The 16,655-nt window shown below is 44.6% G+C and overlaps 1 protein-coding gene across 5 annotated transcripts; it reads right to left on the reverse strand.

Moving 5' to 3' along the window:
- Positions 1–415: 415 nt before the first annotated feature.
- abl2 (c-abl oncogene 2, non-receptor tyrosine kinase) lies at positions 416–16,457 on the reverse strand. Of its 5 annotated transcripts, none has more exons than XM_037250659.1 (11): positions 15,856–16,457; positions 9,312–9,473; positions 6,977–7,272; positions 6,638–6,910; positions 6,369–6,453; positions 6,123–6,300; positions 5,868–6,052; positions 5,631–5,783; positions 5,466–5,555; positions 5,177–5,353; positions 416–4,396 (listed from the first exon to the last, which is right to left on the reverse strand). In XM_037250659.1, exons 1-11 carry the CDS (start codon positions 16,061–16,063, stop codon positions 2,640–2,642), a joined length of 3,564 nt encoding a protein of 1,187 aa, XP_037106554.1. In that variant the 5' UTR covers positions 16,064–16,457; the 3' UTR covers positions 416–2,639. The 5 variants fall into 5 exon arrangements, with proteins under 5 accessions (XP_037106554.1, XP_037106557.1, XP_037106553.1 ...); XM_037250662.1 differs by having other exon boundaries at positions 416–4,356; positions 5,146–5,353; XM_037250658.1 differs by having other exon boundaries at positions 9,312–9,476.
- Between the last annotated feature and the right edge of the window lie 198 nt (positions 16,458–16,655).

A 16,655-nucleotide genomic window follows, 5' to 3' on the forward strand; every position in this document is an offset into this window, starting at 1 on the left:
ATCAATATTAAGCAACTGGCATTGAAAAGACCAATAAAACAGTGATACAATATTAATCAATATCTTTATTATTTACAATAGACTTAACACTGATAAGCAAACTTCACAGTAATATATGTGAGCTTTAAATAATAAAAAACAAATATATAATTTGTACATTTAAACAAATGTGTTAACATTTTTTTTTTTTTTTAATGCATGTGTAGTTTCACATACTCCATGATGGCGTTTCTGACTGTGAGCGTTGGCTTTCATTGCACTTGAAACACTTTGGTATAAAGATGAGCTGCAGAGCACTTTCCAAGATAGGGAGTAAAGGCGTGGAAGAAAACAAACATGAGAACAATGAAGGCAAGTGCAACAACAAAAAAGAATGAAAAGTGAACATTATGTCCGCATTGTTTCAGGCATGAGATATGAAGACAAAGCTCAATTTATTCATAGACCCTGTTACTTCAATGTATTTCAAGGGGGGTGACAATTTTATTTCCATCTTTGATGACACTCCATCACTAAACATGAGAAAATAGATCAATAGAGGAAAATGACAGAAAAATGAAGTAGCTCAGGATAAGTAATAAATGTGTAAAGCAACAGAAATATGACACATGCATGTTTTTATGAGGCTGTAGATTCTTGAAAGAAATTTGCTCACATAAAAGGCACCAAGAATCACAGAAAAACGACATTTCGCTTGTAATTTGAGACTCACAGTATATGTAAATGTATGTGTTATGGACCTGCAGTGTTTCACATGCAAATGTTAGAAATGTACGAGGCCTTATCCAGTGTACATTAAGCTGTGAGCCCAAATAGACAACGTGCTCTCTGCGTACTTGTGCATACATGTACAATTCTTGCAGCTTGTGCTCAATAAGTAGCCAAGCAGCTTGGACTACAAATTGTGAAAAAAATAAATAAATGTAACGGCACCTTAAGAGATGAGATATTCATGCTGATGAACATTTGATGACTTCAGAATACATTCAGAAAGCAGATGGATAGGCCTCAGGGTTGGGGACCCTTTGTCCTATCAGGGTGCGCGTGTGTGTTTTAAATTCAAAGTAAAGTACTCAGAAATTCTGTTTTTAGAAATGCAAAGCGGGTCGGATCAAATTTGCCTTGCTGTGACGACAACATAAATTGTTTTCTGGATTTGAAAAAAAACAAATATTAACTCCCTGCCCACTCTCTCCCAAAATAGCTCTGTGCTTTTAATAATAATAATAAAAACAAAAATAAATTAAAATTCAAGTTCATACATAGACATTCTAGAAATCATTCTTTAACCCAAATAATGTACAAATTGCTCATGTGCTCGAGACAGACTGTGGATTAGCCTAGAAAGAGTTCCAACTGTGTGATTAGTGTGATGAGCACTCAGTGTGTTTGATCTGTGTTTCATAAATTGCAGACGTGAGGCACTGAGACCACAAAGGCTACACGGAGTCCTGCACTGTCCATAAGATGCAAGTACACTTGGAGAAAGAAGAAAAAAAAAAAGCTGTCCCAATTGGCCTAGTGGTGTGCTACCCTGTGCTCCTCTCAAGAATGAAAAGCGGTGCGGAAGGACATCCAGAGATCAACATTGAAATGGACGTGTCAGGGGTGAAATTCATTCATGCTGTAGGCCGAAAAACATTCATTTTCTCTGAATACTGAGAAGAAATTACATTTTTTTCATAATTCAGCACTGAAAAAGGCCAATGGTGTACACCGCCATAATGTATAGTTTACCAATTTTTTTTCCCATATCTTGTGGTTAAGTTGATAAATTTACTTGATTTGTGCGTATTAAGATTTGATAATATTCACGACCCATTCGTAAATCCCAAGTACTGTACTGTTTTAAAATAGGGATAGACAATCATTAAAAGTGAATGTAAATTGAAGATTTCTTTCAAATTTGACACACCAGAGAACGGTGTTGTTAACAATTCTGCCAAATGTGAATGATTCAAAATAAATAAATCGCCATGTATATAAATGAAGGTTCAATATCGAGAAAACCAATCAACCAGTAATCTCCTTTAAAAACACCCAGCAGTCAATTAGTTAATTGATACCATAGTCAATCAAGGAAATTAGGTCAAACGCATATCCCTATTATAAAACAGAGCCCATGTTGTAAATCAAACCAACAAAATGCTGACGCTCTTTCCTATCCGCTAGTTAAAATGGCTTCCAATAATTAGTAATGGTCCCTCAGTTGCTAGACACGATGCAAAATGCTCCAACACGATGCACCCGAGCGATGAGTCACACATTCATGAAACATTAAGCTGGACAGGAGCAAACCACCGTCTGCTAGTCAGTAAGGCTGAACACAATCGACAGACCGACACACAAGCGGAGCGACAATCTGTGCAGGCGACGCACGCTTGACATTCATTTCACGATTATGGCCGACGCGAGGCAAACATTTCACCTTTTGGACTTGAACCGCGTTTCTTTTGGCCGACGCGGTTGTCAGAATATGTACAGGTTAGACGGAGCCAAAAAAGAAGTGTCCACACTGGCGTTTTATGAAACAACTGCTTGTAAACAATAAAAAGCGGACAGTTTGTAGTGATTTCTCTGAGGTACTTTACACATTGTTGTCATGTCCCAAAACGGTTAAAGATGGCGGTTAGCGTCGGCTACCTCTGGACGACATCGCTAATCTCTTTAATGCAGCTGTGCAGGTTGTCCAGTACGCTGTTGGAGCCCAAGCAGTTCAGTCCTCCGCCACCTGAGGACGAGGCTCTCAGCTCCTGCAGGCTGAGCTCCAGTTTTCCCACCGCCTCACGGAAGGCAAACTTGTTCCTCGTCTGGGGGATGCAGTCCACGTAACCTGAGCAGTAGTCCAGCAGCTGGTGGCCGGCGTCCAGGACTTGGCTGCTGGAGGGGCTTTCCGAGCTGGTATGGAGGACGCTGCTCAGGCACTCGGCGCACTCCAGGAGGGCCTCGCGGCTGATCCGCTCCAGCGGGACCCTCTCCGACGGTTGTCTGGTTCGCCGCAGGGCCACTTTGGAGTGTGACGCCCCGTTGGCCATTTTAGTGGACGTAGCAGGAGGCACTTGTGGCGGTGGCACTGACGGTCTGCTCGTGGTCGTTCCGCCCGGCAAGCGGCCCGACCTGTGACTTTTTAAAGTATCTCCGTTTACTTCCACCGCTCCTGCTGCTACTTGCTCCTCTCCCTCGCTGCTGTAGGAGTGTTGTATGCCGCGGAAGGTCGGCGGAGGAGGCGGGGCGCATTTGGGTTTGACCAGTCGCGGCCTGTCCCGGTCGGCTTGGTGCTCTGACAGCAGTTTGAAGCGGTTCCCCTGAGAGTCCAATCCCACGAGGTGCACGTCGCCCGGGCTGTTCTTCAACGTGGGGGAGATGAGAACTGGAACTTTGTGGTTGTGCGTTTGTGCGCCTGCTGCGCACGTTGACGCCGCTGAAATCTTTGAGGGGGACGACCAGCTTTGCTGCCTTTCCAGTCCTGCCCCGCCGTCATCTCTACCCTCCCTCACCCGAGACGTACTGTCCGATTCGCCGACTTCCCCCCCGACTCCGGGCGCCCTCCCTCCCGCGCCAGCGCTCCGGGGTAGCAGCTTGGCTTTGGGTCTTTCCCTGATCTGTGCGGTCCCCTCATCCATCCTCCTGAGCAGAGTTTCGGGGGCACGTGTAGTAGCCCCGTTCTCTGGCTGGGAGGTGGTTGAAGCAGTCCTCTCCAGAGGAGTCTTAGCACTGCGGTTCCTGGGTAAAGTCAAAGCAATACGTTCAAGATCTGGCAACCCGGCTGACATTGAGGAGGTAGAATTGGACCTGGGTAAGGGCTTAGGCCCCCCAACCATGTTTCCACCATCCCCTGAGCAGACTGCCTTTCCTGTCCGCAGCCCGAGGGTCTTTTTGATAAGCCTGGGGGTGAAAAATCCGGCGAGTCCTCCCCAGCTGCTACCGCTTGTTACCTGCGAGACAAATCCCCCGCTGGAGGGCTTCTGTCCAAATGCGGCCCCGCAGCAGCGCGATTGAGTCTGGGCGGGTTCGCCGTGGGAATGAGAGGGGGAAGCGGAGAAGCCACCTAAACTGTCCGACTGCGGTAGCGGAGGCGGGGGGCTGAAATCAGCAGTGGGCTCATATTTCTTGTGCGGTTGCGTTTCCATCTCCCGAAAGGAACTGCTCCTTTTGGGAGGCGTCGGGAGGTTCTGTTGGTGTTGGGAAGACGGCGAGGAGGAGGAGGAAGACGATGACGACGACTTCTTCTTGATGAAGGAGCTGAAGAAGCTAGTCTTGCGATCTCGGGTGAACGTGCCTGTGTCCAGAGCGTCTTCTAAAAGACTCCCGGGAGATTTATCACGGGGTTGCTGTTTTCTGGGCAGCGCTGGGGAACTGCCTGAGCGTCCTTCGCTTCCTAATAAAGAAGTCCAACCTAAAGACGAGGAGAAAAAAAAATTTTTTTAGATTCTTCCTGGGAATGATTTCTTTTCTATAGCACTTGTCCTCATTGGGGTCAGAGGTGAAGCCTCATTTACATTTAGGGACAATTCAGTCTTTAATGAACCAAACATGCGTGTTATTAGTTTCGGGAGAACATGTTAACTCCACATACTATAGGAAGGTCGGAGCAAACATGCTAACCACTCAAAATTCCAAGCTCGATGGGTAAAATTACGCATGTGGAAGAAAACCTACTCACATGTTATAAATGCAGTCAGTGTCAAATTTTTATGCAGCATTTAATTTTACGCCAAGATAGTTTTGCGGCTTTGTAAACTGTTCCGCATGCTCACAGAAAGAGCAGTTTTGTTTATTCTTTGAATATGATGAATGCTTAGTGCTTTGATGAACTTGAGGGTGGGTCAATAAAGTTTTTAGGGACAATGACAGAAAGACAATCATGCGTCACAGACAAGCACACGGGACCAACATTTTATTATCAACATAGAGATGGAACATTTTTGAAATTTGTGCTCAGCAACATGCCTTAACTCATAACTAAATTACTAATTGCCTAAAATGCACACTTGGGAATGGACAGAAAGTTGCACAGGTGATCAATCGGTGAGAAAAATGACCGCCCTTCTCCTCAGGCGGCGGGCTTGGCGACGCTGCAGTTGGCTTTTGGCGTCAAGGTGACCCGGAACCGTTGCGGGCCTGTAATGTGGTGAACCTGATTGCTTGGTGGCGAGGTAAGCGTGTCTAGCTGTACCTGAGGGAGCGTGCGTGACGTGGTCTGGCCTCCCGTCGAGCCCGCCCTCGATGTTTTCCTTGTTTTCCGTGTGCTTGAAGATAGTGCGGGATTTGGAGGGCAATAAGGGAGTGTCGAAAGAGTGCAGAGGACTGCCGTGACCGGAGGATGCTGTCTTACAGAGCTCCTCCGCTACCTCTGAAGAAGAAGAAAAAAAAAAAGAAAAATAAGGTCAAGTATATCAACCAATCTGAAGTCAGAATTTTCAGTTTAAAAAACAACAACTTTGTTTTAAAAGACGAGACGCTACCTTCTGAGATGCTGGAGTCATGGAACATTGTTTCAAAGGCTTGGTGGATTTCTGCAAACGATGGCCGGTCGAGTGGACTCCACTGCCAGCCTAGGAGAAACGAAAATCATGAAAGTGAGTTCAAGTCATAATCACAATGACTTGAAGAAAACAAATTCTACTTACATGCCCTCATGAGTTCATAGACCTTTGGCGGGCATCCCTCAGGCTGTTCCATTCGGTAGCCCTTCTCGAGAAGATCATAAACCTGAGACAGATCGATGCCTGGGTATGGAGACATGCCATAGGTGGCTATTTCCCATAGCAGGACTCCGAACGCTGTAACACAAAGTGGATCATCAGCCATGTGAGCAAAAGTGCGGTGAGATGAATTATTGACGTGAACGAGTGCATGTTACTCACCCCACACATCGGACTTGATGGAGAAGGTGTTGTAAGCGAGGCTTTCTGGCGCAGTCCACTTGATGGGGAACTTGGCCCCAGCGTGTGCAGTGTAGGTGTCACCGGTCATCAACCTGCTCAGACCAAAGTCTGCTACCTTCACCACGTGATTCTCACCGACCAAGCAGTTCCTCGCCGCGAGATCCCTGATAGCAGAAACCTCTGTAATATTCCATTTGAATTCACACAGAATAGCATCTGGTGCTTTCTTCTCACCTGTGGATGAAGTTCTTTTTCTCCAAATATTCCATTGCCGAGGAGATCTGCGTGGCCATGTAGAGAAGAACCACAGCGTTCACTTCTTCCTTATCGCAGTCTCTCAAGTAGTCCAGAAGGTTGCCGTGCGGCATGTACTCCGTCACTATGTAAAACGGGGGCTCCAACGTACACACACCTGTGGGAGAGGTAACTTTAATATTTTTCAGGGAATGGAAATTGGTAAAAATCAGACAAGATACTGACCAAGAAGCTGAACTAGGTTTGGATGTTTAACCTCCTTCATGACAGCAGCCTCTTTCAAAAATTCCTCAACTTCCATGGTGTCCTCCTGTCATTAAAGAAGCAGGAGAGAAATGTTAGAATCATTTTAAGAGGGGTGAATATTTTAGTTAGACCGGATTGAGCAAAGTGAGACAGCATTACCATAGTCTACCAGCAGGTGGCGACTTACAACCATAATTCTGCTCATTGGCAGATCATGAAATGGAAATCAAGGGACAAAATCTTCTCACCTTGAGTGTTTTGACAGCGACAGTGAGGTTGTACTTCTTCCACACGCCCACGTACACCTCGCCGTACTGGCCGCCACCTAACTTGTGCTTCATGGTGATATCGGTGCGCTCCATCTCCCACTTGTCGTGGATGGGCGACACGCCGTACACGGTGGGCTTGTTGCACTTGGGTGCCGGGTAATGCAGTGTGGTGACCAGGCCGTCGGCTACAGTGGAGTGGTGGTGGACCAGCTCAGCCAGGGTGGCGAAGCGGCTCTCGGATGTCACATACACCTTGAATGGCGGAGGAAGGGAAATCAGAATCACCCAAAATATAAACCACCCGCTAGCTAATGCTACCTTTCCATCCGAGGAAGTGTTGATCCGGTAGTGGTAGACTCTCCCCTCGTAGCGAAGGGAAATGGACAACTGCCCGGGACTGCTTTCGCTTTCTCGGACAAGGAAGCTGCCGTTGATGAGGGATGAGAGCAGGTACTCGGCGGCGCTGCGTGACACGGGCCCGTGGTACCAGCTGTGCTTCTCCAGGCTGTTGACAGGTGTGATGTAGTTGGAAGGGACCCAACCCTGGCCGTTCTTGGAACGGACTTCGCTCCACTCTCCATTTTGGTTGTAGCCCAACACACGCAGCTTCTCCCCTGGGCATACAGAAGATGAAATGTTCTTCCTGTGTGACAAATAATTCTACAAATTGTGATATTTTCACATCACGACCTCTTACTTAAGAAAAAAGAAAAAACCTCAAAAGGAATTCTTTTGGGCTTTGCTCTAGAAGAAGCTTGGAGGAGAACAAAAAATAAATAAATGCAGACTAAATGAAAACATCAGCCTCTGATTAAAGTAATATTGGTGGGGGGAAAAAAATGGGTCAAAATGACTGAGTCCACCAGCCTAATCCTATATGCGCCCTGAAGATAGTCAAGATGCGGAATCAGGATTAGAAAGCCATAAGACTGAATCTAATTACCAAAAAAAAAAAAAAAAAAAATCAAAAGGAGGAACTCAACATGGAGTCTTGTCATCAGGCAAGAATGTTGGATGAGGATGCTTTGATGGACACGACTACAACACAAACAAACCGGGAGCGGTCTGAACAGATTGCGAGTGTGACTGAACTACATCAAAAGCTGTGCAACAATAATAAGCGGCAAGATGCCATGCGAGCGCCGGGCAGAAGCAGACATGTAGTGACTTGGCGTCTCGTCTCCGTCTGTCTCTTGACGTCAGAGCGGGGAGACGTGAGGGAGCGGAAAGGCACGCGCTCCTCGAAACCAAGGAAGGGCGTGATTCAATCATCAAACATGGCTAGTTACCTATTCACTGGACAGAAAATAAACAACCTCAACTTACATATGCAAAAAGAAATATATATATTTTACTAAGAGCCAGGGTGTAAAAAAAAAAAAATCAATATTTTTTCTTTTTGACTAAAGTAACGCCACATGATGATGCAGTGCAGCAGGAAGTCGTCGAGTTCATCGCCATTATTATTCCAAGAGCTCCATGCCCTATGAGAGTTCCTCCAATTATTAAACAGAAGCTCAACGTCCGGACCGTGCGCACTGTCCGGTGAGTCACAGTGAACATGACGCATCATTTACACACACACCAGAACCAGCTGTCCGGGAAACGGTCGTTGCAGCCAATAAACAATTAAGATTCTGATGATCGTTGGAAATAAATACGACTAAGCCCGCTGTTACGTTACCGACGAAACTACTTTGAATATCCACTCCGCCATTCTTTAATTTCCTTTGCGGGACTGGAAATACTGAGTGCCGCCTTGGACTTTCGAGCTGATGACTCCGAGCAGCTAATTCGTGCTTGTGGTCAAATACTCCCTGCTCAAAGTAACCCACCTGTGCATGTCAAATTCCAAATCATCTCCATATTTTCTTTTCCATGTCACGGCCAGGGGTCCCAACATTCCTTATCAACCTATAGCTTTATTGACACACAACATTCCAATGGTATAACTGTAAAGCTTCTCATGAAACCGTTTCTCAGGGTTTGGATGACCTGTCAATCATCGGGATGGCCTCAAGTGTTTACTTGTTAAGTTGCACTTGTGTTGCAACACGTGCTCCCATGGAAAGGTGTGGGAGGCGTGTGTTGATATAACATCACGTCACGTAGCAACAATCCTTTTTGATGATGCAGATATATTCTATCGAACAGGATTAAGCACGTCATGGCGAAACGTCATCACCGTAATTCGTTCAATTTGGAACGCCTAACCTCAAAACTGTGAAGCTGTTATTTTACAAAGTCTATTGTCATTTTAAATATTTTAAATGATGCCAATCTTTTGGGATTAAAGTGAACTTCTTTGAAAATGTAAACTGAGCACTCTAATCTTTTTTTTATCTTACATGACCGTGCAACTGCACCTAATAAAATCTGCAAATTTCATTTTCCTAGATTTATCCAATATACAGGACTGTCTCCGAAAATTAGAATGTTGTGATAAAGTTTTTTATTTTCTGTAATGCAATTAAAAAAAAAAAGATGTCATACATTCTGGATTCATTACAAATCAACTGAAATATTGCAAGCCTTTTATTCATTTAATTTTTGTTTTTTTAATTGCATTACAGAAAATAAAGAACTTTATCACATTATCCTCATTTTCTGAGACAGTCCTGTACATTTCATTGAAATACATTTGTGTGTTTACCTTTAGTGATGCTGAGTGTGTTGTCCCCACTGGCCACAAAGTCATAAAGTGCAACAAACAGGTTGGGGTCGCTCTCGGCCGCCCCCAGGAGGTTCTCTTTGGAGCTCCAGCGTACCGCTTCTGTCAGGGCTGCAGAATCCAGCCCAAATGGCCTGTGGAGAGCTTCTGGAGAAAAAGCATAACCAAAAAAAAAAAAGACAAAAAAGAAGGGAAATAATTAGTCAAAAGAAATAAACATCAAATGTGACGGCTGAAGTTGCAAATATGGGATGACTCTAAATCTTCCTGATCAAGCTGGTGTACCTGCTTCTCCAGGCCTAGGACTCTCTCTAAAGCCAGTGCGAAGTTTCTGCCCACTAAGGGCCACCCAGTCTTCCTCAAAACTGTTTGCCTGCAGGCACCTCAAAACCATTACTCGTGACAAAACGACTCTTGAAGCAATCACCCCGAAGGACACGTATGATCTGAGCTAGCGCCGTGTGCGTATTTAAAGAGAGCAAAACAGGGAGGGGCTGGGATGAGAGTGACGCTACCTGACCGGAGCGCGGTGATAATGTACGTAGGTAAGAAAAACTCACACCCACAAAGACTGACTTGCGATTGATGAAGAGGAACATGAGTAGCGGAGATGAACAACTGCTGCTAAAGCCGCTGCGTGTCAGGACAGCTGCAGCGGGAGTGGGAGAGGAGGGTGATGAAATTAGCTGACGCATGACAGAACACCTATCTACTGTATTTCACCACATTTGTTGCTATTGTCAGCTATCAACATCCAAACAAAGGCCGGATTTCATTGTTCGTCCAGAATTGCTGGAGGGGAAATAATAATAGTTGATAGACAAATGACCCCAAAATATTTTTCTCGCCCACACATCGCAATGAATTCAAAACACGCACCTTTGTTCTGGACCAGCATGCACTGCAGTTCTGCACTAGCCGCGATCTGGCTCAGCCACAGTTCCCAGTACATCCTTGAGCTTTATGATCTGGCTCAAAGTAGGTCATCCAAGTATTGATGGAAGAAATGCGAAGGGTTTGAAAAAGCTAGTTCACCCTTACCCATGAAGTTTATCCACCAAAACATTGCGCAAGAATCCAATTCACGTTTTGATACACGTGGAGAGCAGAGAGAGCCATGACTGATGCCCCGTGTGATGTGAGGGATGACACATGGGAGGGTGGGAGGATCCAAGACATATGTTTCGGTGGAAGTCTGGGGACTAAGGCGGAGTGGATCGTGACGTTGGAAAGATGGGAGCTGGGCAATGTGCGTGTGGAGTTGGAGGCTCGGACTACAGCTGCAGTCAACAGCAGATGGCTGGTCTTGTCCCACTGGGAATGAATGAGTGAGTGTGTGTGTGTGTCTGCGCACACAACTGCAAGTGACGTTAAGACAACTGTCATAGCTGCTCTTCTTACATAGCTGAATATCCAACTCACTTCGAGGAATGTTTTTTTAATGAGATTAATACTGCATACACGACTCAATTATGTGAAATCGTCAAAATCGCTTCAATGCTTCATGTGACAGATACACGATAGAGCAGGTTGCTTTTTTCCCATTTGGCCCAAACTCAAGCCGCTAACACCGTAACATCTACTTGATTGAGCAGTTGGTCGTCACGTTGCGTGTGTGTGTGTGTGTGTGTTGTTAGCGTAGCATATGCGCCCTCTTGAAGAAACTGCTTTGTGTGGAGTTTACCAGAAGGCGACTTACGGGGCACGCCAAGCAGCCGGGAGAGAGGTGACCCTGATATTTTGTGACACCGTTGACTTGGACCTCAGCTGCTCGTATGACCGATTAGCAGAGGTGTCGAATCCAGGTCCAGAAATTAGAAAGCGTGCCACAGTTTGGACACCCTTAAATAACAAAACTAATGTATCTACAGCTCATGACTATGTAGGTAAGTGATTATTTTTAGCTGCTAGTCAACAAAACAAAGCAGCATGACGCCAGGAATAACTCTACAGTGCATATTGGTGCAGACAAAAGATGGCTGCCTGCCTGCAGGAAGCCGATCGTCAAACCTGATACAATGATCGCCACATGCACAAAAGATTACATAAGCGAGATTTGGCTCGAGGCGCTCCTGCGGCAGGCAAAGACAGAAAGGAGTTTGATTGTTACAAGCAAGAGAGGATAAAGCTGAAGTAAGATTAAAATAAAACCCTTGGAGGTCACAGATACTTGAAAAACCTCAACATTTGAACGCTTTGAAACAGTTAAAGAACCACTCAGAGAAAGTGGAGGAAAAAGAAAAACGTGGGAGTCAGCCAGCGTCATGGAACACATTATGCTGGACTGTGGAGGTTCTGACAAAGATGACCCTGCAACGTTTATGTCCCACCACAGCCTCAGAGCGTGATTAGAGATGCTATGCTAATTGCTAACATGAGTAATGAGTTGCGGGACATGTAAACTTCATCACGAAGCGTGTTCAAATGACAATTATCAACAGATGTGTTTGAAAACCTTGAGTTTCATTTCAGAATATTTTTGATGGCAGAAGTTCATTTTCTATTTATTTATTTTACACCTGTACCACCTCCCCCAAAAATATTTGGCTCTCCAAATACCACCATAATGACCAACATAAAAATGCAGTAGTAGAGTATTCATTAGAAACAAGGCAAAGGTTATCTTCCTAAAAAGAGTAACATTATCATAAAATTATGTACAGTTTGAATGTCAAATTCATATGAGCCTAAGATCTCGCCAAAATCAGTCCAGCAAAGATAATGTCCTTGCTAATGGCTCGCTAATCCAAAGCTAGCGCAGAGACCTTAAGTAAAAGTCATGCCGCTTGTCTATCCGTCACTGGATAACCATGTGACAAGATATCCAAAGATGGCTTGACATCAACATTCAGAATTGTCTGACTTCCACACTAACACTGGTAGAAATACTTTTATATCACAGTACTCCATTTTCCACGCCGATGCAACTGAACTCAAAAGAACACATTACACGCCAAGGGGGTTACTGGAAATCTGCCAGAAACACACACACACACATGTACACACACAACTTGAATATCTGCTATGTGTGTACTATACATGGAAATTCCAAGCCAACTCTCCAGCCTGCAACCCAGAAGATAAACGGCAAGGATAATGCCAGCAACAGAGGACTGATCCTGGAAGCCAATCAATGTTTAACAGGCTTGGCAGCGGGACTTGCCCTCTCCGACACTATCTATTTTTTTTTCCCCCCTCCGCAGCACCATCACAGCTAAGCCTTGTAGCGAAGCCGCTACTTAAACACGAGCCACTAGAGCAATTTGGCTGTGGAGCTCTCTCTAAAGTTGAAAACATTTTGTGTTCTTAGGATGACAGATGCATGGAATGGTTTCACCATCTGTACAGCCAACCACGCGCTGTTCTAATTAATCCCGCCTCTTTAATGATATAAGCTGCGAGAGAGTCCAAGCCAAGGACTAAAAGACTGCGGTTTTTGGGGAACTAAAGAAGCTTGGCTGGTAGCCGACGCTAAAGCTCAAGGCAGCGATGCAGTAAAGCGGCATGCTGTGACAAGAACGTTCCATTAAAAAAAAAAAAAAAAAAATCAACTGATGGCTTTTTAATATTGGGCAAATTATCATTTATATGCAAAATAGGAGTCATTTCTGCGAGGATCTACAATGATGCCCTCTACTGAGGTATTTTAACACATTCATCATTTGCGATTTAACTTAAGCCCTGATTCGATTTCTGATTTTCAGTCATCGATTTTGATTCAATTCCTTAAAACCTTTGTCTCATATTAAAACCAAAAATTTGTTTTTATTTTAATACCTGTATTTTCTCCTTCTTTAACTTTATCAAAACAAAAATGAACTGATAATTTTGACTACATTTTCGATCAGTGAATCGATTCTTTTTTTTTTTTTTTAAAACAATCCATATTTAAACTGTTAAAATAAATTTTCGATGAATTGTTACCACCCCTTTTAGGACATACTGAGGTGTCCAATCTGATATAGCCAATCAAATGGGTGTAAAGTCTGCTAATTTTCAAACATGAACCCATCAAAACCTTTTTACCTCTAACAATCACACTCACCTACATTCTTACTTGGTGAGAAAGCCTTTTTTTATCCACCAAGAGAAGGTGCGGCCATGGCTCCTCCTGGTGGATATTGGCCTCACTGACCAACAGGTTTTGGACAAATTTGGTTTATTGAAGCCTAATCAAGTTGCAGTAGCTAAATATAGGATTTCTCACACATTATGTTATGGCTGCTGTGCGGCTTGCTCTGGTTATTAAGGCTTTACTAGCACACAGTCAAAGCAAAAGTGGATTTGTCTCTAATCCTATTTCACCCTTGATGCAAATCAGCTTAAGTCCATGGATTCTGGATCCAGGCATTGTCGTCTAGCCAGGACATAAAAGTGCTTCAACATATACATTTATTATGAGTCGAAGATCAGGTCAGAGTGAACAAAAGACAAGAAATTATTTTTACAGATTCAAGTAAATTAAATAAAATCCAAAAATATGTATTCAGAATTTGGCTTGACTATGACGTCACAGGTCTCTTTCTGTCTGGTGAGGTAGAGGAAGTCAGAGCTGTTGAATAAATAATGTCTCGAGAGAGAGTCTGCTTGCGGCACACCTGAGTTCGAGACAGGAAGTGACTCACCTTGTCATGAATGAATTCCGAGGGGGGTAAAAACACGACCGCAGTAGCGCATGAGGGGATTCATAGCAAAGCTTTCCTGTTTCTTATCTGTCCATTGGACTGTTTTGAAGCGTCGGCATGCAAGATGGACCCTCGACATTCACAAAAGGGACAGGGCCGCGACATACGGGCGTGACCTCAACAGACAGTCACGTGTTCCTCAAAGACTGGCACGAAAAAGAAATGATGAGAAATATTCCACAAATATTCATGTTTACTATAACAACTCTACATATTGCTTATGCTAACAATGAAGGGTCATCATCATAATACTGTAAGACTATCAGGCCATGCAGTCACTATAACAACTCTAAACAACAAAAAGAAGATGGAAGAAATTCTGAAGCAAATTTGACAAATCACCAAAGGGATCAAATAAGACCTACATAATTTAGTTGAATCGACACAAGCGCAGACTTGACACTTCAGGCAGTGAATTAAAACAAATAGCTCCTTTCACAAAGAATAACAATTCTTCATCACTGTCACTGCATTTCAATGAGAAAGCACTTTAATAACCAGTGAAAGACTTTGGTCCTCATTCTCTCCTTGTTCTATTATTATAGACTTTGAAGACAAAAATCTTCCCTTGCAGAGTGGCAGGCAGTATGACTTCTATAAAAACGACACTCTTGTTTCCCGGCATGAGAAAGCAGAATACTCCTCCTGCACTCAGTAAGTCTGTGCTTCTTGGGCTTAGTTTTGATACGGCCAGGGACGGGAAATCCTATCCATTCCCAAAAGTCCCCATTGTCTGTGTGTCCTTGTCCACAACACTACTGATAGCAAGTTGAATTTAGAAATGAAGGATGCCTTGCCTGTATTGTCACACCAAAAGTAAAAGCGTCAAAATACTAAGATGACACCATCCAAACTAGCTAGCAGGCATCCTGTCATCTCCATGACTTGAGTTGTTATTCCGATGAATAATAACTAGAATAGCTGCCCAAGGTACCATTGTCATTACTCGACACATTCCAAATTCATTGAAAAAAGCTGTCCTCGTTCGAGATGAGATAACAGAAATTGCTATTCAACAAAAAATGTCACCTTCTGACAATTACGGCAAACATATATTGATCTCGGAATGAATTAAATTGCTAATTTGAAAGTAGTACAGAACACTCAAGCCCGGTCACCAAGTTAATCGCAGTAAATCCAACCTTATTGCTTACAAATACTCCGTTTATTCCTAAAAAAAACCCCTCATCTAATTCATGACATCCAAGAAAGCGGTGATCCCACTAATCTCCCTCAATAGAAGGACAGACGTTGGGATATTGCAAAAAAAAAACAATTACTTGGGAATAATCTCGAGTGAATGAGCGTAATCTTGTCACGACAGAAGGTGACCTAAATTATTCAGCAGTGAATCAAACGATGCATTCATCTTGCTGAGTGTGCTGTAACAGTAGACGAAAAGAGACAGGATGCAAGTGAGCATGACAAAAACACCCGTTTATTGTAGCGCCACCCTTCCTTATATGAAGTTAATGGGGTGGAATCGCTACGAAACCTCCGGAGGCGAGGGATCACTGTTTACCGAAGCGACTATCAGATGATGGCATCCAAGAGGGAAATCATAACAATCGACGCCGGAGGCAACGAAAATTAGGCATCGCCAAGTCACATGATCGAATTTACGGTGTTGTTAAAATCACATACCCGTGAAGGTCATCTATAGCAATAATGTAAAAATTGAGCAAACAATAGGAAGGAAGATGAATCAGTAAAAAGAGAGTGAAGATTTCCTTAAGATTATTTCCGCTAACGTCAAACTAGCACGACCCTGCTTAGCCAATGCTAATAAGTTGCAACAAATATTAAGCCAACTTCCAACAAACACTTGTTAAGGTATTTACCTGAATGCTTGGTGAATATATTGATCGACGGGTCAGGCACGTTGATCGCAGCGGACCTGCCCGGTGGTGTGCCGCTGTTACAGCCGGGTTCTCGGGGTCTCCTCCCGGCGACGCTCCCCCGGTTCCCCTTCACTTGGGACGCGTGGGGCTGTGGCGGCTGCAGTCCGGTCGATGTGCCCTCACCGACGCGGCCTACCTGCTGTCCCATCCCGGTAGTTTGTCGTAAGGACGTTCGGGACAAAGCGAGCAAACCCCCAGTGCGCCTCCGGCTCACATTCCCGTGCGCTGGAGGAGCGTGCGTGCAGAATAGTGTTCCTCAATCCCCCTCCTCCTTCTCACCGCTAACTATCGCGTATTAGCTGGCTTGGCTAAACAGCTAGCTGCTCTTAGCGGCAATCACAGAAATCCAGAACTCCCCCGGGTTTTAAACCTAAAAAAAAACACCCCCGCTGCGTGACAGCGACCGTCTTTACTCCAGGGGAACACACGTCGTCCAGGAAGAAGATGAACGAGAAGGTGTTGCTGAAATGTGGAGCTTTTTTCAAAATGCTGTTGCCGTGGTCCGGCTACTGCGCGCCCCCTCTGACGCCGCCATCTTTACCGCAGAACAGAAGATGTGTTGCACAAGGCGGCGGGGGGTTGGCTGGGTTGGCTCTTCCCCCGGCCGTCGGCGTCCAACGCATCTTCTCGTGTGGACTGACAGGCCCAAACACCCCTCCGTGGGTTCTGACAGTCGGTGAAAGTCTGATTGTCAACCCCAGACCCCAAAACCCATAGTGACAGTGTTCAATTACATTTCT

The sequence above is a fragment of the Syngnathus acus genome, chromosome 4, assembly GCF_901709675.1.
Source record: "Syngnathus acus chromosome 4, fSynAcu1.2, whole genome shotgun sequence".
NCBI lineage: Eukaryota > Metazoa > Chordata > Actinopteri > Syngnathiformes > Syngnathidae > Syngnathus > Syngnathus acus.